The sequence below is a fragment of the Hyperolius riggenbachi genome, chromosome 3, assembly GCF_040937935.1.
Source record: "Hyperolius riggenbachi isolate aHypRig1 chromosome 3, aHypRig1.pri, whole genome shotgun sequence".
NCBI lineage: Eukaryota > Metazoa > Chordata > Amphibia > Anura > Hyperoliidae > Hyperolius > Hyperolius riggenbachi.
The window spans coordinates 38286791-38311207 of record NC_090648.1 but is presented as its reverse complement, the minus strand read 5'-3'; the positions used below and the strand labels follow the sequence as shown (position 1 = coordinate 38311207).

General features: G+C 40.4%; 1 protein-coding gene across 5 annotated transcripts; it reads left to right on the top strand.

Annotated features, from left to right (window-relative positions):
• The first annotated feature begins 883 nt into the window (after positions 1–883).
• Positions 884–23869, top strand: LOC137560924 (extracellular calcium-sensing receptor-like). Of its 5 annotated transcripts, XM_068272099.1 has the most exons (6): positions 9952–10031; positions 10688–10776; positions 16047–16343; positions 17600–17891; positions 21576–22403; positions 23613–23869. In XM_068272099.1, exons 3-6 carry the CDS (start codon positions 16117–16119, stop codon positions 23844–23846), a joined length of 1581 nt encoding a protein of 526 aa, XP_068128200.1. In that variant the 5' UTR covers positions 9952–10031; positions 10688–10776; positions 16047–16116; the 3' UTR covers positions 23847–23869. The 5 variants fall into 5 exon arrangements, with proteins under 5 accessions (XP_068128201.1, XP_068128203.1, XP_068128199.1 ...); XM_068272100.1 differs by lacking the exons at positions 9952–10031; positions 10688–10776 and adding an exon at positions 884–972; XM_068272102.1 differs by lacking the exons at positions 9952–10031; positions 10688–10776 and adding an exon at positions 1157–1219 and having other exon boundaries at positions 17615–17891.
• Positions 23870–24417: the final 548 nt, after the last annotated feature.

Below are 24417 nucleotides of genomic sequence, written 5' to 3'. Positions count from 1 at the left end.
CCAGAGATGAATTCCAAAGGAAATATCATGGGAAAAGACAAAAACCAGACAAATAAAGATAAAAAGACGTAAAATGTTGCATTCTTTCTGCTCATTTAAAATTGAATCCTTTGTGAATGCAAACCTTAAAATCAGTATTTGTGGGACAGAGTGCATTCTCTACCATGCCTCTCTGGTGTAAAATAAAAAACAAATACAGCCCTAATGATATTAGACAGACAGGCAGATATTATGATATCCTATATAATAAAATGCCAGGGTAGCTGCATCCACCTGCATCCATGTCAGTGTCCTCCGTGGTGTGCATGCATGGCCAGCCGCCCCTGGCAGTGGATCTGCTGGCCACGCATGCGCACAATGGCTGACTGTGACAGTGATTGGTGGCAAAAGCACTCAGAGGATGCAGGGGAGGAGGGGGAGGTCTCCCAAGAGATTGGCGGCTGTGCTTCTAGCACTTACCCAACTCCTTATGCTTAACTGTATCCTCTCCTCCCTTCTAATGCCTAGCACTAACCCACCTACTAATGGTCAACACTTTCCCCCTCATAATACCTAACACTAACCCCCTGCTAATGTAGTTAGTTTCAGCCTCCTAATGGCTGATACTAATTCCCCCTCCTAATGACTAATGCTAATTCCACCAGTGCTCAACGTCAGTAATCAATTAGCTAACTGACTAGTATTAGCTTACATTTCTAGCTGCAGCACTAGCTGATCAGCTAGTGATAGCTGATCAGCTAATATTACTTAAAAATTGGTAGCCAAACTATTACCGATCATCTACAACTAGTGTATTGTAACATTACAGTTTATGTAGTGTCTGTTGAATCCAGTGCCCTATTTAACTGACCCTGGACCCTTGTTGCCTTGGCCGTGAGTCTTGTGTCGTTGTCTTGCTGCAATCCCCATCCATGTCCCATTTTCAATGCCTTGGCTGATTGAAGGATGGAAGATTGACTGTGCATGACGCAGGTAGAAAAAAACAAAGTCTTGTAAAAGTAATACCTTTTAATGGCTAACTGATAAAGTTAAATAATGCAAGCTTTCTGGGATCTAGTCCCCTTCAGGCATATTTCCAGATGTTAGCTGAAGTAAAACACTGATGCAGGTAAATAGTAAACACAAAGATGGCAGTTGTGCTGGTTACTGTTTAGCAGTTAGATGTCAGGTGATCAGCAGTTCACTGGCTCCAGCCTGCTGATCTCCTCCTCCAAGTACTGTAAGTCAAGTTGATGCAAAAGAGTTCAATTTTATCATTATCTGTCCACAACAGTTTCACCCAATTCTCCACTGGATCATTCAGATGTTCATTGGCAAATAGCAGATGGGCCTGTACATGTGCTGTCTAAAGCAGGAGAACCTTGCAGGCTCTGTATTGAGTTCTTGATGGCATAGCATGTTACCTATAGTTTTCTTTATGACTGTGGATACATCACCCTGAGATCACAGACAAGTTCCCCCCCCATGTAATTCAGGGATACTTTGTCATTGTTCTCATGATAATTGCACCTCCACAGGGTGAGATCTCACATGGAGACCCAGACAGTTATTTTGTGTTCCTTCCATTTGCAAAATATCACGGCAGCTGTTGTCACCTTCTCACCAGGCTGCTTGGTGATAGTCTTGTAGCCCAGTCCAGCCTCGTACAGGTCTACAATCTAGTCCCTAACTTTCTTGAGCAGCTCTTAGTCTTGGTGGCTAGTTTGGAATCTGATTTACTGCGTTGGTGCACAGGTGTTTTTTATACATGTCCGTTAACAAGCTGCGGTTAGGAGCGATTCCTTACAGAGCTCATTACCTGTGTACACCCGGATGTATGAAATCTTGCTGTTTGATAGGGTTTAAATACTTATTTCACTCATTACAATGCACGTTAAGCTCTGATTTTGGAGCACTGGGATTTTAACGCTACTTACCATTTGCTTTTGAATTCTTTAGTGGAAAAACATTTTAGCCATTTATTTAGGAAAGGGTTCGTTACAGTAAGAGTGATTAAGATGTGGAATGCATTGCCACAGGATGTAGTTATGGCAAATTCTATACCTGCATTTAAAGGGGGCTGAGATGCTTTCCTTGCGTTGAAAGACATCCATGGCTACAATTACTGGGTAATGCCCAGTGATGTTGATCCAGGGATTTTATCTGATTGCCATCTGGAGTCGGGCAGGATTTTTTTCCCTTTTGGGGCTAATTGAACCATGCCTTGTAAGGGTTTTTTGCCTTCCTCTGGATCAACAGGGATATATGAGGGAGCAGGCTGGTGCTGTACTTTGTTTTCTGGTTGAACTCGATGGACGTATGTCTTTTTTCAACCCAAATAACTATGTAACTATGTGTGACTAGAAGTGTGGTGGGGAAGTAATTACAAGTGTGACGGGTTTCTTCTCATTTTAGAAAGTTGGGAGGTTTGCTTATGTGCCAAGTCAAAAGTTGTGGAATGTTGTCAGCAGCCAGATTCTAGTATCTGAGCCAGGTTTAGAAAACAAGTTACAATACAAGTGAAACTTGAAAAATTAGACTATTGTGCAAAGGTCCATTTATAGTATTTCAGTTCAGTAATGCAACTTAATAGGTGAAACTAATATGTGAAATAGGAACCCTTTGCAGGTGTTTTGGATGAATTCGCTGATTAGAGTCTGACACAGCCCAGAATATTGAACAATTTCACAAAATTCTAATGCTGTGAGATTTTTATTTTGGGGTTCTCATAAGCTGTAAGCCATAATTATCAAAATTACAACAAATAAAGGCTTGAAATATCTTGCTTTGCATGTAACGAGACTATTTCATATGTTCTTTTCACCTTTTAAGTTGAAATACTGAAATAAATGGACTTTTGCACAATATTCTAATATTTTTTTTTAATTTTACCTGTTTGTTCTCCACTAGCCACTTCACCCCAAAGGCGTTTTTACCCTAACAGACAAGAGCGATTTTCACTTTTCAGTGCTCATCCCTTTAATTTGCCAATAGCTTAGTCACTGCTAATCACAATGAAATGATCTATAGCTTGTTTTTTTCCCCACCAATTGGGCTTTTTGAGGTTGATATTTGTTTTCAGTAATTTCTTTATTTTCTATGTATTTTAAAGGGAAAAACAAGGAAGAAATGAAAAAATACACTATTTCTCCAATTTCATTCCCTATAGTTTTAATATAAACACTGCTACTGTACATAAAACCCACACATTTTATCTGCCTATTTGTCCTAGTTATCACAAGATTTTAATTATGTCCCTAGTACAAAGTATGTTTAACACAGTAACAACTGAGTCTAAATTATATAAAAAACACCATAATAAGTGTCCCATCAGATGCAGAATAACTGCACAGTAACAAAAAGAAAAGATCATCTGTATGGGCAAAGAATCAAACCAATCAGGCAAAAATGAAGCTGAACATAATCTTTATTTGATACACTAAGACAAAAAATAGATAAAAACATTTAAAATAGGGTGACACCCACTGGGAGACTCTGATACAATAATTGAATAACAATCAATCAAAACACCATGTAAAATACAAGGAGTTGAAATGTAGCACCAGACAGAAATAACAAATAGAGCAAGCTCACACCTACCATCCAGTGTAAAGAAAATCTGTATACACAGGAGCAAAACAATCTGAAGTAGTAATTTGATCATACAGCGGACCGATTACAAGGCACAGAAAACCTCTAAGTATAGTGATTCACAATGCTTGTATCAAGCAAGGAAAAAAGAACTGCCATAAGAGCGCTGTATGATAAGATGAGGTGCAGCCAAGAAAAAATATATATACAATTACCTGCTGGTGCTTCAGTATCAGTCAATTGGTCCCCCGAGTGCGCCCCTCCACGCGTATCGCGGCAACGCCGCTTTCTCAAGAGGTACCGTAGCGTCAATAGTGCGCATTAATATAGTCAGTAGATTGTCTCCGGGGGAAAGGTCAATGTCGGAAGGAGCATGCGTGGCCACGCATGCACGCACGCAGTAACACCGCTCGTCTCACCTGGAGCAAGCAGCGCGCCTGCGTGAACTGTCAACCGGAGGACCAATGTTTATAATGATAGCAGCGATATTTAACATACATAAACAAATGAGTATTTAGCTATTGCAACATTAAAATACAAGATACTGAGCCTATGTAGCTTGAAACTACAAAAAAGAGTACAAATGTAAATAAGTAAAAAATATATATATAATTGAAATAGATAGATGAATAAATAATTAGAAGTCCATCTAGTGGTCAAAATGTAGAATACCAGGACAACAGTAATAATGTGCATTAAAGTATGGATAATATGTGTGCATATTGCTGGCTCCATATATACATAAAAAAATATAATAATTTAAGGCTGCTCCTAAATGCAGCAAGTGCAAAAAGTGAAGAACAATTATGAAAAGTGCAAAAATGCATGATAAGGTGCTGAGACGTGATCTTCTTTGAATCATCCACTTGAGTCATATTTAAAGATTCTTACAATGAGTGTTCATACAAATGTGGTCAAAATCGATTACAGATGTACTGTGAAAATAAAAATACATATGTTAGTGTCCAGTTCATTAATCTACAAGTGATAGTGACATGGTGGGTGCAATCCTGAAGAGTGGGTTGCAAAAAGAGTGACCATACCCATAACCTCTAACCCACGGGTGGACTGTACTCACTCAGCCCAACCCGGGGTATATAATATAAAATGTAAAAAGTGATCCATTTAAAATGCTGAAACAGGTGCCACACTAATAAAGTGTCCCTGTGCAAAAAGTGCAATAAATTGAATTGTGAGTCATTAGTACTTACCCTATCAATATTAGGAGTCATCAGGCGAACACAGAAAACTATATATTGCGATTCAGGTGAACAAGGGAGTCCAGGAGAATACAAATGATCTAATAAAATAAAAATAATAAAAATAAAAATAATAAAGACTACCGTATAAAGGACACCAAGGTTAAAGCAACAGTAAGCCCTGGAAAACACGAATATATCAATATCCCCATATAACAAACTATACAAGGGGCCTTAAAGAGGACACACACGGAAAGGTGGTCAAAAAATTGACCAAGATGGTGCAATTAGAATATATGACCAGTAACATCTGGCACAAGGTTAATAGGTAAGTATAGAAGGCTGAATACTGTGGTAAGAAACAACCAAAAGAGAATTCCTCGTTCAGTCCATGCGGGCTGAGAGTACCCATATCATGTATCCATCTCAGTTCACATCTGAGTAGCCTAGTGACCGGATCACCTCCCCTAATACTACTAGTATTAGGGGAGGTGATCCGGTCACTAGGCTACTCAGATGTGAACTGAGATGGATACATGATATGGGTACTCTCAGCCCGCATGGACTGAACGAGGAATTCTCTTTTGGTTGTTTCTTACCACAGTAATCAGCCTTCTATACTTACCTATTAACCTTGTGCCAGATGTTACTGGTCATATATTCTAATTGCACCATCTTGGTCAATTTTTTTACCACCTTTCCATGTGTGTCCTCTTTAAGGCCCCTTGTATAGTTTGTTATATGGGGATATTGATATATTCGTGTTTTCCAGGGCTTACTGTTGCTTTAACCTTGGTGTCCTTTATACGGTAGTCTTTATTATTTTTATTTTTATTATTTTTATTTTATTAGATCATTTGTATTCTCCTGGACTCCCTTGTTCACCTGAATCGCAATATATAGTTTTCTGTGTTCGCCTGATGACTCCTAATATTGATGGGGTAAGTACTAATGACTCACAATTCAATTTATTGCACTTTTTGCACAGGGACACTTTATTAGTGTGGCACCTGTTTCGGCATTTTAAATGGATCACTTTTTACATTTTATATTATATACCCCGGGTTGGGCTGAGTGAGTACAGTCCACCCGTGGGTTAGAGGTTATGGGTATGGTCACTCTTTTTGCAACCCACTCTTCAGGATTGCACCCACCATGTCACTATCACTTGTAGATTAATGAACTGGACACTAACATATGTATTTTTATTTTCACAGTACATCTGTAATCGATTTTGACCACATTTGTATGAACACTCATTGTAAGAATCTTTAAATATGACTCAAGTGGATGATTAAAAGAAGATCACGTCTCAGCACCTTATCATGCATTTTTGCACTTTTCATAATTGTTCTTCACTTTTTGCACTTGCTGCATTTAGGAGCAGCCTTAAATTATTATTTTTTTTATGTATATATGGAGCCAGCAATATGCACACATATTATCCATACTTTAATGCACATTATTACTGTTGTCCTGGTATTCTACATTTTGACCACTAGATGGACTTCTAATTATTTATTCATCTATCTATTTCAATTATATATATATATTTTACTTATTTACATTTGTACTCTTTTTTGTAGTTTCAAGCTACATAGGCTCAGTATCTTGTATTTTAATGTTGCAATAGCTAAATACTCATTTGTTTATGTATGTTAAATATCGCTGCTATCATTATAAACATTGGTCCTCCGGTTGACAGTTCACGCAGGCGCGCTGCTTGCTCCAGGTGAGACGAGCGGCGTTACTGCATGCGTGCATGCGTGGCCACGCATGCTCCTTCCGACATTGACCTTTCCCCCGGAGACAATCTACTGACTATATTAATGCGCACTATTGACGCTACGGTACCTCTTGAGAAAGTGGCGTTGCCGCGATACGCGTGGAGGGGCGCACTCGGGGGACCAATTGACTGATACTGAAGCACCAGCAGGTAATTGTATATATATTTTTTCTTGGCTGCACCTCATCTTATCATACAGCGCTCTTATGGCAGTTCTTTTTTCCTTGCTTGATACAAGCATTGTGAATCACTATACTTAGAGGTTTTCTGTGCCTTGTAATCGGTCCGCTGTTTGATCAAATTACTACTTCAGATTGTTTTGCCCCTGTGTATACAGATTTTCTTTACACTGGATGGTAGGTGTGAGCTTGCTCTATTTGTTATTTCTGTCTGGTGCTACATTTCAACTCCTTGTATTTTACATGGTGTTTTGATTGATTGATTGTTATTCAATTATTGTATCAGAGTCTCCCAGTGGGTGTCACCCTATTTTAAATGTTTTTATCTATTTTTTGTCTTAGTGTATCAAATAAAGATTATGTTCAGCTTCATTTTTGCCTGATTGGTTTGATTCTTTGCCCATACAGATGATCTTTTCTTTTTGTTACTGTGCAGTTATTCTGCATCTGATGGGACACTTATTATGGTGTTTTTTATATAATTTAGACTCAGTTGTTACTGTGTTAAATGTTCACTCAGAAATCCCTTTGATTTCTTTCAGAGTCTTTATTTGCAACATGGATTTTGATATCCTCAAGTCATTAGAGCAAGCTTGGGAACTACAAGTTAAATCCATTTATGACAGGAGTACATTGGAGACAGGTGATACCGGAGTCACAGGAGAAGTTAGAGAGTTGTGTAGGGAACTCAGAACTACCCATACTATGTACATTAAAACCTGGTGGAACATCAGAAGCCTGGAAAACTATGATTTGGAAGGTATTTACCCAAGAGGCCTAAGGGTCCAAATTTTTCCGGCCTGGCAACTAAATGATGAAAAGAAGAAATTGTGGGAATCAGGTCTGGGCCGTTGCTCTAAGATTATTGTCAATATGCTGTTGGACTATGATCGTGAGTTGTTATCTGAACTTAAAGCTAAAATTGAACTCGTTAAGGGTAGACTCAAGGAGATCCAACCTGAGAACACTGTTGAATCATTTTTACAGGAAGTGAAAAAAGATCTAATTAAAGTTGAACAAGAAATCACTTCTAACAAAAAGAAAAAACTAGAGAGAGATAGATTGGACTATGGACTCCAACGTGCATACTCCTGGAGACATCACGGTAACATCAAGGGACAAGGGATTAGAAGACGCTATCCCAGAAAACGAAATCCTATTAAACCTCAGGAGAGGACGGGAGGAGCTGGATCACGTAACAATAGCCAGGTTGGATATACCTCAGATTCAAGCGAATTAAATGACTCTGAATTGGACAGCATCAGCAAATCTATAGACCGCAGATTAGCGGAATTAAGAACTACACATCCACAAGATAGGAGGAGCAGAGGATCTAAAGACCAGCTGGATGATGATGAAGCCTCACTTAAGGTGATTAATTTATCGCAAACAGCACTTACAGATGATGAAGTCAGTGTACTGGGGAGAGGCTTGTCCTTCTCTCCAACTAATTCCATTGATGTGTTTGAAACCATCAAAGATGTCTTTCTTTTTTGCAGGAGGCTTACTCTCAAAAAAATGTTCGGCCGCAAACGCGTGCAACAACAGGAGCTGGTCGAAATGGGCCTAGAGGCTCAAGATTTACAAACTTTTGAAGATTTGTTGAGCCTTCTACAGGATAATGAGGATGAGAAACTAAAAGGTGAGAGTACGCAATTCAAACCTGCATCCAAGTTTATACCCACATTTAGCCCAGAAATTAAAATATTTTTTAATCTGGTATGTAAGGATTTACAAAAAATTAACAACCAGGGTATGTTAAGAAATCATAATCTAAATGTCAAAGAAAGGGCAGCTTTGAAGCAGCTTAAATTTAGAACAGACATCATTATACGAGAGGCTGACAAAGGGGGCAATATAGTGGTGTGGCCTATAGACATGTACTTGGATGAGGCCCACAAGCAATTAGACAACAAAACTTTCTACCGTGTATTGCTCCAAAATCCCACTAAATCTTTTCAATTAGAACTCAAAGATATTCTAGAACAAGCTAGGACAAACGCAATTATCACAGAGAAGGAAGCAAAGTTTTTATGGGTGGAAAAACCTACAGTTGCAACATTCTACTTACTTCCAAAAATTCACAAACACCCTGAAAAACCCCCTGGGAGACCCATTATTTCAGGGATAGGAAGCATTACAGAGAAATGTGGCAAATTTATTGACTATTTTTTACAACCACTTGTAGAAACCTTAGAATCTTATATTAGAGATACAGGAGACATACTGAATCAAATAGATGGAATGACATTATCTGAGGACATGCTGCTTATTACATGTGATGTCGAAAGCCTATATACAAACATTAACCATGAGGATGGCCTACATGCTGTGGGTTACTTTCTAGAGATGGGTAATATCAACCCTGAAAAACGTGAGTTCTTGCTACAGCTTTTGAGATATGTGTTGACACACAACTTTTTTACCTTTGACTCGCGCTTCTACCTACAGGTGAGGGGGGTGGCGATGGGGGCGCGATGTGCCCCCTCGGTCGCCAACCTCTTCCTGGGTTGGTGGGAGCGCGAGGTGGTTTGGGCCCCTGAAATGGAAAAATATCACCCGCACATCACAGGTTGGTTTCGATTTATCGATGACCTCCTGATTATTTGGCAAGGAACACGAAATTTGTGTGTTGAATTTCTGGAAAAACTGAATCAGAACAAATCCAATATATATCTAACCTACACAATATCAGACTCGGCAGTCGGGTTTCTGGACTTGAAAATCTCTAAAGATCTCAATGGCAGGGTCATGACCTCCACATATAGAAAGCCAACAGCAGTGAACAGCATACTTCAATACAATTCACACCATAACAATAGGACCAAAAATAACATTCCTTTTGGTCAATTTATTAGATTAAAGCGCAACTGCTCGACAGATTTTGCATTCGAGCAAGAATCAGCACAACTCAGAACGAGATTACGCAAGAGGGGTTATCCCCGTAAAATTGTTGAAAAGGCGATTCGAAGAGCAAGAGCCATTCCTAGAACTAAGCTATTGGCCCCTAAAAAAAGACTCAAACAAGATATCGTTCGTCTCATTACTCCTTACAATAATAACTGGAGTGAGCTGTTTAATGTTGTACAGAAGCATTGGGGTATTATTAAGAGTGATCATGACTTATGCCCCTTTTTGACAGATCGGCCTAGCATCACTGCCAAAAGAGCACCCACATTGAGAACAATGTTGTCCAGGAGTCACTTCCAAAGACCAGGAAGATCACTGAGTGTCAAGGGAAGTTTCCCGTGTGGTAGTTGCTCAGTTTGCCATTTCATGATACCGACAAAAGAAGTGGTAAGTTGTGCTAATCAGAGAAAGTACACAATTTTTGATTACATTAATTGTAAAACCCCATCAGTCATCTATCTGTTACAGTGTCCCTGCTCCAAGCAATACATTGGACAAACAAAAAATCCACTTAAACTTCGCCTACAAAAACATATTTCCACAATAAAATTGGCCAAGAGGGATTATGAGGATGGGAAACGCTTAACACCAGTCGCTCTCCATGCTCTTCTCAGTCACAACTCTTCCCTAAAAGGTTGGAGGTTTATGGGCCTCCAACACATAAAATCAGGTATTAGGGGAGGTGATCCGGTCACTAGGCTACTCAGATGTGAACTGAGATGGATACATGATATGGGTACTCTCAGCCCGCATGGACTGAACGAGGAATTCTCTTTTGGTTGTTTCTTACCACAGTAATCAGCCTTCTATACTTACCTATTAACCTTGTGCCAGATGTTACTGGTCATATATTCTAATTGCACCATCTTGGTCAATTTTTTGACCACCTTTCCGTGTGTGTCCTCTTTAAGGCCCCTTGTATAGTTTGTTATATGGGGATATTGATATATTCGTGTTTTTCAGGGCTTACTGTTGCTTTAACCTTGGTGTCCTTTATACGGTAGTCTTTATTATTTTTATTTTTATTATTTTTATTTTATTAGATCATTTGTATTCTCCTGGACTCCCTTGTTCACCTGAATCGCAATATATAGTTTTCTGTGTTCGCCTGATGACTCCTAATATTGATGGGGTAAGTACTAATGACTCACAATTCAATTTATTGCACTTTTTGCACAGGGACACTTTATTAGTGTGGCACCTGTTTCGGCATTTTAAATGGATCACTTTTTACATTTTATATTATATACCCCGGGTTGGGCTGAGTGAGTACAGTCCACCCGTGGGTTAGAGGTTATTGGTATGGTCACTCTTTTTGCAACCCACTCTTCAGGATTGCACCCACCATGTCACTATCACTTGTAGATTAATGAACTGGACACTAACATATGTATTTTTATTTTCACAGTACATCTGTAATCGATTTTGACCACATTTGTATGAACACTCATTGTAAGAATCTTTAAATATGACTCAAGTGGATGATTCAAAGAAGATCACGTCTCAGCACCTTATCATGCATTTTTGCACTTTTCAGAATTGTTCTTCACTTTTTGCACTTGCTGCATTTAGGAGCAGCCTTTAATTATTATATTTTTTTATGTATATATGGAGCCAGCAATATGCACACATATTATCCATACTTTAATGCACATTATTACTGTTGTCCTGGTATTCTACATTTTGACCACTAGATGGACTTCTAATTATTTATTCATCTATCTATTTCAATTATATATATATTTTTTACTTATTTACATTTGTACTCTTTTTTGTAGTTTCAAGCTACATAGGCTCAGTATCTTGTATTTTAATGTTGCAATAGCTAAATACTCATTTGTTTATGTATGTTAAATATCGCTGCTATCATTATAAACATTGGTCCTCCGGTTGACAGTTCACGCAGGCGCGCGGCTTGCTCCAGGTGAGACGAGCGGTGTTACTGCGTGCGTGCATGCGTGGCCACGCATGCTCCTTCCGACATTGACCTTTCCCCCGGAGACAATCTACTGACTATATTAATGCGCACTATTGACGCTACGGTACCTCTTGAGAAAGCGGCGTTGCCGCGATACGCGTGGAGGGGCGCACTCGGGGGACCAATTGACTGATACTGAAGCACCAGCAGGTAATTGTATATATATTTTTTCTTGGCTGCACCTCATCTTATCATACAGCGCTCTTATGGCAGTTCTTTTTTCCTTGCTTGATACAAGCATTGTGAATCACTATACTTAGAGGTTTTCTGTGCCTTGTAATCGGTCCGCTGTATGATCAAATTACTACTTCAGATTGTTTTGCTCCTGTGTATACAGATTTTCTTTACACTGGATGGTAGGTGTGAGCTTGCTCTATTTGTTATTTCTGTCTGGTGCTACATTTCAACTCCTTGTATTTTACATGGTGTTTTGATTGATTGTTATTCAATTATTGTATCAGAGTCTCCCAGTGGGTGTCACCCTATTTTAAATGTTTTTATCTATTTTTTGTCTTAGTGTATCAAATAAAGATTATGTTCAGCTTCATTTTTGCCTGATTGGTTTGATTCTTTGCCCATACAGATGATCTTTTCTTTTTGTTGCTGCCTAGTACAAAGTATGGTGACAATATAGTATTTGGAAATAAAGGTGTATTTTTGTCTTTGGTGTTTTTTTTCACAATTTTCACGTGCACATGCACAGGAATGCACGCGCGGGAGCACGCACGTGCACACGCGGGGATGTGCACGTGCATGTGCGCACATGGACGCGCACAGTGGCAGCAGCACTGTCTGACTTATAAAAATGTCCTGGAGCCATTAAGAGGCTCTAGCAGGACGATTTTATAAGTCAGGTTGTCATTAAGTGGCTAGTCTCCAGTACAGGAGCTGCTTTTGTAAATCCGGTCCTCTGTGTCCCAAAGTACAGATGCTAAATTGCCACCCACGGTATTCAGCTCCATCGAGGGAACCATTCATAAAGAGAAAGCAATTTTAGCTGCACCCTGGGTCACCCAAGCAATGAGGAAATACACGGTTATCATGGCAACCCTGTCAGTGAAAACAATGACTGCACTATAAATAATACTATACGGCATATGAAGATCTGATGACTCCGATTCTACAGCGTTGAACTAAACAGCTCTGCTCTGCCATGAATGCAGTCTGACTGGCCTGCTGATTCATTCTTTATACATTGTGTACAATCAGATATCAACTTACAGCAGCTAAAGGATTTCTATCTTTCTTCTTTTTCCCCCTTGATTCAAGGAATTGTTCATGTTTTGTGACTTCAATTTCTTTTATGCAAGAGTGCAGCATAATCAGCAGAGTATTCTAACTTAGGTATGATTTTGAACTTTGTTCACTGCGTTTAAGGAGGTCATTTACGATGGAAAAAACTAAACTATTAAACTAAACTATTAAAAATCCTTCTCAAATAGTGTGAAAAGCGTTTTTAAAAAATAAATGGTTTCAACAAAGTAACATATAATCCTCTGCGTATGTAAACGGTGATGGATGACATATGTGAGGCTGAGCCATTTGTTAGGGTTGGTTTTTTTTGTTACATTTATTTCACAAATATAACTCCTGCCTAACTAGTTTTCATTAGTGTAATCCAGGACTATGACGAATCGCCGTTACAGCTATTAAAATAACGGCTGAGCTCCTGCATAGTTTTCTCCTACACGGGTTGGACCCCTTCAGAAGTGATTTCAGGCAGATGCCGGCAGTTTCTCAGTGAGCACATGACGTGTGAGCGTGAGCAACCAGACTCCAGCGTCTCTGTAGAGTACAATATAGCCACTGCAAGCGAGTCCTGCCATCTGCTTTTAGCTGCAGGGAGAAGCAGGGTTTTCTTTACTTTTATTATGCTGCTTCTACTGAGATAACTCATCGACAAAGTATCAAAAAGAGCAGGCTTCCTCAACCAGTGTTCCCTGGAGCCCAAGGGTTCCTTGAGGACTTTGCAGAGGTTCCTTGGCATTTCCCGGGGGAAAGTATAGTAGAGCACATAATAATAGGGGGTACTGTAAAAAGAAGCACTAAATCAGGGGTCAAAATAATAATGAACATGTTAATAAAAAGCATTAAAATAAGGAGATAGTATAATGTGGGGCAGTGTAATGGGGGGTAGTGAAATAAACAGCCACTCCTACTTTTAAAGTCAACACCACCTGCAAAATAAATGCAGGGGTTCCTTGAGATCCCCAAAAATATTTGCAAGGGTTCCTTGAGATTCAAAAACTATTTGCAGGGTTCCTCCAGGTTATAAAGGTTGGGAAAGGATTAAAGCGGATCCGAGATGAAAAACTAACTATAACAAGTAACTTGTCTATATATTGTATCTAAAGTTTGGATAGTTTACACAGCAAATCTAGCTGCAAACAGCTTTAATAGAATATGATTATTTCTTCCTGTGATACGACAGCAGCCATGTTGTTTGTAAACATTATACAGAAGCAGGCTTATCTGCATCTTGAGCAAAAAAACCTAACCCCCCCTCCTCCTCCCTCCTCCCCTCTGCCTCTGAAATCTCTGGCTAGTAATACCATCCCCTCCTCCTGTCCAGACTGAGCTCCCATAAGCCCTTGCTACTGTCTGAAAATTCCAAGGCACTCTGAAAAGCTGTGGGCAAGGCTTGTTTAGTTTATAGGGAATTAGAGTATTAAAACAAAAAAGTATTTGGCTTGAGGAATTCCCTATAAACTATATGAAAGGAACACAATTATGCAATGAGTAAAAGTTCATCTCGGATACACTTTAAATAGAGCAAGGCCACAGAGCAAGATAAAGATGCTCTATGTACAGACATCCAGGCTGACTGAACATAAACAAACTCACCTGGTTCCAAAACACATGCATTCTTGGGACCAGGGTACAAGACAATCCTTTTTTGGACTGAAGTTCTGGATACATGCACAGTTAGGCCTATGCATGTCACATCATCACATGCTCCTGTGCAGCCAATAGACAGCTTGGGAGGTGACATTTAGTTGGCCCACACCCACCAGGTGATGTCAAAGAGGTAACCCTTGGGAGGCTGTTTATAAGAGGCTGACAGCTCCAGGGGAGCTCCCTTCCTATTTACTACTTCCCTCGACTTTCCTACTTAGTTTCTAGATACTATCTTTCTAGATATGCTGCAGTTTATCACAGTGTAACATAGTTGGATTTGCTCTTAAAGTGGTCTGAAACTCTGACATAACATTCAATAAATATATGTTTTCCTACTTTCTGTTTACAAATTACAAGTTCCCAAACTAAGGTTTATCTGCTCTGAAAGCTGTCATTGCATTTTATTCAAGCTGCTTTTTATTATTTATTACAATCTTCTAGTAAGCTGTTCTGAACTGTATGTTTGCTTGCAGCACAGAAAGTTCCTTTTCAGTTGTTACACACAAGGTAAACAAAAGATACCGTTATCTCCACTTTGGATGGGATCCTAAGCTGAAGGAGCTTTCCGTATCAGGACAAAGTGCTGTGTTTAACTGTCTGAATGCTGTTCTGATACAATTTTTGTTTGTGCTAGAAGATTTAAGGCTGTAAGGAATCTTTTAGAGCAAAGAAGAAATGCTGAGGTTCAGACCACTGTCAATGCTAAAATGTAAGATACATGTAAACACATACAAATGAGAAGGATGTTTCGTCCAGAGTAAAATGAGCCATAAATTACTTTTTTCTTATGCTGCTGTCACTTACAGCAGGTACTAGAAATCTGACAGAACCGACAGGTTTTGGACTAGCTCTTCTCCTCTTGGGGCATTCTCAGGGTTTTCTTAATTCTCAAAAGCACTTAGTAAATGGCAGTTGCTCTGTCCAACTGCCAATAAAATGTGCAGTGATCAGGGAGGTCGGGCAGCATCTTTGCATTCATTTTTATGCATAAATAATAAAGACCATGCTGAGAATCCCCCATGAGGAGATGGAGCAGTCCAAAACCTATTGGTAGTGTCAGATTTCTACTACCTACTGTAAGTGACGGCAGCATAGGAAAAAAAGTAATTTATGGTTCATTTCACTCTGGAAGAAATGTACTTCTCGTTTGTATGTGTTTACATATATTTCAAATTTTAGCATTTTCACGATAGTGGTCCTCAGATGAACCTGAGTTAGTCACTAGGACCAGCTTATGAATGCAATGGAACACCATATATACTGTTGCTTTGCTGAGGTAATGAAGATTAATAATGTATATACCTGTATGGCAGTATTTGCAAAATAAATGCCTTGAGGCGTTCTGGAGTCCACTTTGAGATATCTGCCTGGCTGTGAGACTGTTGAGCCGCCGAGTGCAGCCATTCAGACTGCTGGTGCTGAAAAAGGTAGTACAGCCTAGCAACTATAAATCACGTTTTAGCATTGCTTGATTAAATAAGTATGATCATGTGTAAAAAAATATATTTTCTTCTGATTTTTAACAGATGGACTGGCCAAGTTAAATTATTTTGCATTTATGAATCTGTTACCTGAACACATCTATGCCCATGCAAGATGGGGAGTTTATATACAGTAGTCTTAATCCTGACTTTGCCATACCTAATCCCAGCATCCCTCTCCAATGACTCCAACAACATGGCATGTCAACTGGATATTTCCCATTTTGAAGGGGTGACTGTGCCAGGAGATGTGTCCATAGGGTTCCTGTATCCACTACATCTTACGGGAGAAAATCTTGATGTAACTTTCACAGAAAGGCCTACAAAGATCTCCTGCACTGCGTAAGTATTATGGATTTCTGTACAAGTACATGTATAAAGTGTGCCACAGTAATTTGGGTGTCGGGGTGAGCCACTAGAGGCCTGTACCATTGTTCATTAAATGTCACCTCAAGGTGCTCTAAATGGCCGTTTCTATCGCATCAGACCAGATATGGTTATAGCTTAGGCTTAAGGTGGCCACTAACGGTCCAATTTCTAGCAAAAAATTGTTCGATCGATCAGAAATTCTGATCGGATTAGTTAGAAATAAACTCCATTGGTGGACACCATCGATTATAACCGAGTGAAAAAAATGTTGTCCGAATGAATTTTCGTCGAACCAAAATTTGGATTTCCTTGTTGGTTGTGATAGATAGGAAGCAAAGATTGGTTTGTTGATGGTGTGGTGAACGATGTATTACAATATTTCATTTCCTATCAGAATTTCTGATCGCTCTAACGATTTTTCGCTAGAAATTGGACCGTTAGTGGCCAGCTTAAAGCTGGCCATTAACGGTCCAATTTCAAGCGAAAAATTGTTCAAGCGATCAGAAATTCTGATCGGATTGGTTGTAAATAATCTCAGTTGATGGGCACAATCAATAATGAATGATTATAAAAACAATCGTCTGATTGAATTTTCGTCGAACCAAAATTTGGATTTTCTTGTTGGTCATGATAGATAGGAAGCAATAATTGGTTAGTTGATGGTGTAGTGAAAGATTTTCATCAGATCAGAATTTCTGATTGCTCTAATGATTTTTTGCTAGAAATTGGACCGTTAGTGGCCACCTTAAGATTTTGGAACTCTTTGTGTCCGGCACAAAACTGTCTAGCAGTGCTGTGGACAGGTCATGCTCCTATAGTACAGGGATGTAGAAGTTCACTCCTCAAGGGCCGAAGTCCTCACACATTTTTGGCACAGCTGAAATGTATTGATGGGACTGTATCAAGAAAGGTGTGGTGCATCGAGTAGTGTTCAATTCTCCATTTTTCTGTCCATCCTAAACATCAGCATACTATAGATACGGCCCTCTGAGATTGGAGATCGACACCTGTGCTATAGTAGTAGAATACTACTGTCATTAAGAAAGACCTATAAAGAGCTCATAGCAATGGTGTATGCTAGTAAATGTACAACAGAACAAAGTAGAAAACTGTGATAAAGTTTGGTAGACCTATAGAATAGATTTATAGAGAAACAATTATTTGCTATGTAACTAGGTTTTCTTTTTTTTTTCTTTTTCTTTCTTTTTCTTTTTTGGTGTGTCACAAAGGTTTTATTTTCACAGCTTTTGGTCATTCCAAGCCACCATGTTTGCCATCGAAGAGATCAACGATGACCCCAACATCTTGCCAAATGTATCTCTGGGTCTCCAGGCCTACGACACATGTAATATGTTACATCTTAATGTGAAGGCTACATTACAGATCCTAACAGGACTCAACATGGCCATACCCGGCTACAGATGTCTTCTAGACTCCCCTCTCTCGGCCATTCTAGGCCCCTCACTCTCAACACAGTCAATGACAATAGCTCATATCCTGGGACTCAACAGATTACCACAGGTAACAATTTCCCCCCAAAAAAATAAATAAAATTAAAAAAATATATATACAGTATATATATATCACATAAACAGTTTGATTCATTCAAATCAGGATTCCGCTATTAATTGGGATGATTTTCAGCAAGCATATGATTAGACTAAGTATTTTTGTTCTTCTGGACTAGTATTCAGTGAAGTAAGTACATTTGTTTTACTGGTCCCTCACCATCCTCTTAGGGCCCTCTGTTCAGCCGATATGACTCCCGGTAATCCAGGCAATCGTGGCTTTCTGCGTATGAGCAGCTGGGCCACCCACTCACCCCTCATCATGCTCCCATCCCTTGGAGCATTCTCTGCCTGTGCAGTAGCACTCCCCCTCCAGGGAGCGGGAGCGTGGTGGGGGCACATGCACGGCCGAGCCGTGCATGCGCAGAAGGCCTCGACTGGTGGTGACTGACCAGATTACCAGGAGTCGTACCACCAGAATGGAGGAGCTGGACAGCAAGGGGCTAAAGGAAGCCCAGGGTAAGTATAAATTAGTGATAGTGTACCATCTCTGGTACACTTTAAGCAAGTGACATGACACAGAGCTCCCATGTCCTGCACTGCTGTTTCATTTCGCTCTGCTGTGACTATAGTTATGCTCTCTATTCCAAGCATGGTAAGCAGAGATAGTCAAAAATGCCAATTTCTGATTCCGCGGATTTCCATTATCAGATTTCAGTTTTCCGAATTCACTTTCCAAGGAGTCTTTCTTTGGTCATTTTTTGCATCCTCTGATTGGCCAAATATTTCCCAGTTGTCTCTGTATTCTATGATTTGGCCAATGCTTCCGAGTTCTGTGATTTGGCTAAAATTACCTAGTTGCGGTAAATCTGTATTTCCACGGAAATTGGATTTCCATCTTCCGATTTCTGATTAAAAATGCAGATTTTCTATCCAAAATGCGTAATTTCAATTCTGCTGAGTCCGAATGAGCATCCCTAATAGTAAGTGTCTCAGGTCAGGTCTTGGGCATGTCTATTTTAGGATTATGAAACTGAGCAGTCTGTCACAATGTCACAACATTGCCTCTCCCCCTGGATGATGTGTGGCATAAAGGGAGACTCCATTTTAAGGCAGCAGAGGAATTTTCTTTCTTCATCTATTTTTTATTAGTATTCTTTAAGAAGTGTTGAATAAATGCAAATGAGGAATGTTATTCCCTCAAGCAACAGTGCAGGGCTGAGGTTGTACAGACACATCGCTAGCCTCAAGGCTAGTGGGGCATTCTGTTGCTATGCATGTGGGGGGCAGAAGAGTGGGTATGAGGAGCATCGCAGAGTGGGTGTGATGATTGGGGAGAACATGGCCAAGTGGATTACAAGACAACACACAAAGGGGAATCACATACCAGATTCTTGGCAGAGGGAGTAGTTATTGGCCAAATCCCGACAACCTATCTATCCCTTAGTTTTCCCGGAATGTATCTTGCAAGTGTACGTAGCTGAAATCTAAATGTAGACCGCCTACACTTTTCTCAATATTATTTGTGATCTGCCATCACAAACCTTTTCTTCAGCCACGTTGTAAGGATCCGCTCAGCTGGCTGCACAGGCAGACAGCTGTTTGACCATTCCTTATGTCTGAGGGATGCAGGTCTCTGGAAAGGAGACCTGGCTTCATCTTGCAACTTTCAGAGTTGCTTTGCTGAGGGATTTGCATACATGCAAATTGCCCAGCTGTCTCCTATGAGGGCTGGCAGTATAAGAAGCTATGTTTCCCAGAGTCCTTTGCTGGTCATTCCTTCAGGGTTTGTTGAAGCACTCCTAGAGTGTCAGCCATGCTATTTCTTGTCAAAGTTATCTTAGAGTAATTCCTGGGACTGCACTAGGCAGCTTCCCTAGTGCAATTAGGCTTATCTGTTTTGTCTGTATTGCCTCTCTGCTGCGATTGTCCTGTCGCCACCGGTGGGTGTCAAGAAATCGTTCTGTCTGTCTGGGGGTGCTAACCAGGGCAGCGGTTGCTACTGGTAGCCCCTTCTGTTTAACTTGCTTGGATCGCACTAGCCTCTAGCGGTAGCGGCTGGGGATCCTTCTGATCTACTTTCTTGTTCCTGAGCTTGGATTGCACTCGCTCTGGCAGAAAGAGCAGTGGATCTTTCCTCTCGTATTCCTGTTTTCCGTTTGTCTGTCTTGTCTCATACGAACGCTTGCTGTAGGCTCGGTGAGGTAACCATTAAGCAAGCGCTCACGTCCTCTGTTCCGTGTTTGTCTGTTGGTGGTCAGTTAGGGTGGCGTGCTTGTCTCTGTTGTGCTTAACATGCGGAGACCGCGCTGTAAACGCGTTCGCTGTTGCGATTGAGTGCGGTGTTCGCGTTTAGTTAGCGTTTGTTATTTTCGTTACTTTCTCATTGTCGTTTGCTGTGCCTTTGCTCCTCTCGTGTTCTGTTCTGATCTGTCTTGTGTCACTTCTGGCGATCGCCCCTCTCGCGATCGCGTTCCTACTTTTGTTTCTGCTGATGTGTGTTCACCGTCGCAGGGTCGCGACTAGATTGGTGAACACACATTCATTCTGTACCTGTGCTCTTTCTCTTTAAGGGCTGTTCAGCCCCACATTGTCTTGATCTGTACAATCCCCATCTGGCATCTGTGGCCGTGCAGCGGTTGTGCTCGTCTGCACTCCACAGCGCCATCTGCCGGTGGGAATTGCCCTCTACTGGTGCTCAAAGTGTAGAGAAACCAAGAGCCCAATATAGTGTAGTATGTTAAGCATAAATGAAATAAAGGTTATCGTGAGAAAATTATACTCACAAACATGGGTTACCACACAGGCAACCACTGTATAGGCAGGTGAGGAGATTAGACCTGTCCTCACTCAGGGATAAGAAGTCGCTCTCTGTAGATGCGAAAGGGGGTAGATCACCCCTCCACCAGGGGTGGACACACAGTATAGCAGCAGGAGAACAGAGGCGCCAGCAGGATAAAAGTGGATAAAAACTTTAAAATTTGCTGGGAGGAAGCGGTGGACTTACCTCCATAAAGCAGACACGAAAGACTGTCTGAATAGTAGTCACATTTATTAATTAGTACCCCAAAACAGTGCAACGCATTTCGCAGGCCCAGCCCGCTTCATCAGGCAATAAACATGGGGACAAGACAGAATTTCAGCAATAGCAGGTGTAGCGCCTCCGAGGCGCTACACCTGCTATTGCTGAAATTCTGTCTTGTCCCCATGTTTATTGCCTGATGAAGCGGGCTGGGCCTGCGAAACGCGTTGCACTGTTTTGGGGTACTAATTAATAAATGTGACTACTATTCAGACAGTCTTTCGTGTCTGCTTTATGGAGGTAAGTCCACCGCTTCCTCCCAGCAAATTTTAAAGTTTTTATCCACTTTTATCCTGCTGGCGCCTCTGTTCTCCTACTGCTCTACTGGTGCTTGCACAAAAGCTGGGTTCCCCCTTTCATACGCTTGTGGAGGATTTCCGCCGTGTCAGCGCATGCCTTGTGCGCTGATCACGGAGATTATTCCGCTTTCGTTACACATGTCAAGTATGATCTTTTTATTTCTGCCCACCTTCTGATCAGCAAGTAAAATGTTTGTAATACATTAGAAGTGTTTAGATTTCTTTTATTTTTTTTTTCATTATTGTTATTATTTATGTTAAAGCATAGTTTCACTGTAGTTAGTTGTTAAGATATTAAGGATATTTTTATTCACAGATCAGCTGGTGGTCAACCAGTCCACTTCTAAGTAACCGTAAAAGGTTCCCCTCCTTCTTCAGAACTGTTCCAAGTGATAGGTTTCAGTCTTCTGGAATTGCCCAAATGGTCAAGTATTTTGGTTGGTCATGGATCGGACTGGTTGCTTCAGACAATGATTATGGACAACAAGGAATCCAGCTGATTGGGCAAGAAATTGTTAAGGCTGGAGCTTGCGTGGAGTTCAGTGAAACTATTTTAATGAGTAAGCCAGATCGAAATGCTCCGCATATAGTGAACGTGATTAAGAGGTCTACAGCAAAAGCTGTTGTGCTCTTCTGCAGCGATGTTGACATGGCCCTGGTCCTAGATGAGTGGTTAATACAAAATATTTCTAAGAAGATACTAATTGCCAGTGAATCATGGTCTACAGTTAACCTCCTTTTTTTTGAAAAATATTCTGAGATCCTGATTGGCACCATTGGACTAGCACTGACCAGTGGAATACTTCCAAACTTTGAAGAATATCTCAACAAGATCACTCCTTCCATGTCTGTTAGTCAACAGTGGGTTAAATTATTATGGGAAAATGCATTTAAATGCACATTTTCCTCTACCTTAAACTCTACCACCACTTTGAAAACTCCGGAAAAAGAGTGTACAGGCACTGAAAAGCTGAGCAATGTCCATAACGTTTACAACACCGATACACTAATATCTTCTTACAATGTCTACATTGCAGTCCGTGCCTTGGCCAAAGCTTTGGATGATCTTGGAAAGTGTTCTAGTGGAGACATTTCAGCTCCTAGTTTTGTTTGTGCCAAGGGATGGAATTTTAAACCTTGGCAGGTATCTATATTATTATATATTTGTTATGTATTTAGCAGTGACACAATTATTATTATTATTATTATTATTATTATTATTATTATTATTATTATTTTATAAAGCACCAACATATTAGTTGGCACAATTCCTGCAGTGCTTTACCATACATGTCACTAACTGTCTTTCCATCAGAGGAGCTCAGAATATAAAGTCCCTACCACAGTCAAGATCTTCAGGAGAGCTTTGCAGTGAAAGTTTCCATATACGGGTCTATAATGACCTGACATAGAAAGCAATTGATTGCCCCTCTATCGAACATGGGTGGGGTAGTAGTGAGGCATTATACCACTTTGTCTGCTCAAGTTTGACTAGATTTCAACAGAAACCATAACCATTAAAACTTTAACACTGTACAGTTTGATGCAGTACTACCGTAAACTGTCTGACATAAATCAAAAGCACTTTGATCAGTCATATTGGGAGTGATAAATTACTAAAAGGTTTTTTTTTTTTTTTTTTCTTTCATTCCTTCTTTTTTTTTTTTTTTTTTTTTCTTGATTAGCTCAGAGCCTAGCCACAGTTAATGAAGGCCCAACCATATTGATAGGCTTCATTACCACGCTCTTGGTGTTGGGCATAAAGTCTCATCATATTTGCTAATCAGAATTTGCCAATCAAATTTAATTATTTCATAAAATTAAATAAAGAAGGGGAGAAAAGAAACAGACCAAAGATGAAGAAAAGTACCGCATCCTCCCGCGTACAAGACGCGCCCCCCCCTCAGCAACCACGGAAGCAAAACTGTGCACCCCGCAGCTCAGCATTTATCTACACACTGCCCTATGCTAGACACCACATACACACACGCACAGACACGCGCGCACACAGACACGCGCGCACACAGACACGCGCGCACACAGACACACGCGCGGACACACGCACGGACACACGCACAGACACACGCACAGACACACGCACAGATACTACAAGGTTTGACCAAAGCAACTTGGATGACAGTTTCAGAGCTGAGTTCTATACAGATGCTACGCCATAAGGACAAATAACATTTATATTGCACTGTTCTCCCGGTGGACTCAAAGCCCTTGTGCTGCAGCCACTAAAACATGTTCAGTAGGCAGTAGCAGTGTTAGGGAGTGTAGCTCCTCGTGGTCTTTAAGTGGTTAAGTTAGAGCGTTATTTTTTTATTTGTTTTCTCTTCCCTTGTTGCAGCTCCTGTACTTCCTTAAAAAGGTGAGAATTAGAAGGAGCAACGGCAGAGAATTTTACTTCGATGAGAACGGAGATCCCCCTGCTGCATATGACATTGTGAATTGGCAACTAAACCTAAAAGGTGGTATTCGGCAAGCTAAAGTTGGAAGTTACGACACCACAGCACCTTCTGGGGAATTTTTCACCATCAACAAGAGCGCCATCATGTGGTCAATAAAAGATTATCAGGTGTGAATAAACACATGAATAAAATGAAAGTCATACTATTTTTTTTCTTGATTACATTTTTATTGAAAATAGAAAGTTGACAATGGCAGCCAATAGTATAAAATGGCAGCAGTGATTTTTTTTTTATAGCTTAATGTAGTGGAATGTTCAGTCAGCTACATTAATACAAAGAAAAAAGCATACCCAACGGAGGTCTAATAATGGGGAGTGTATAGGGTCAGTGTCAGATCCCACCAACATATTATAGCAATTGTCCAGGAAAGCAGCTTGGAAGGGATTGTGCCCCCAGTGAGGCTAATTTTGTAGGAGAGGCAGGTCGTGGGCTGTATCAGTATGTTCTTTCATACTTGTCTTAGGGGCAAAGCCAACTATCATAAGCAGGTATTTGTCAGGAGATTATGGGGTCCTGATAGGCCTATGGAGACTTTTGGCACTTCAGAGGTTTATTTAGCTGTCCACAGGGACTGGTACTGGGGTGATAGACAATTTTTGATCTTATTTAAGGGTCTGCTTGTTTCAACACAGATAAAATATTTGCTTTGCACAAAGATACTGATGATAACTGGGTCCTCCATCG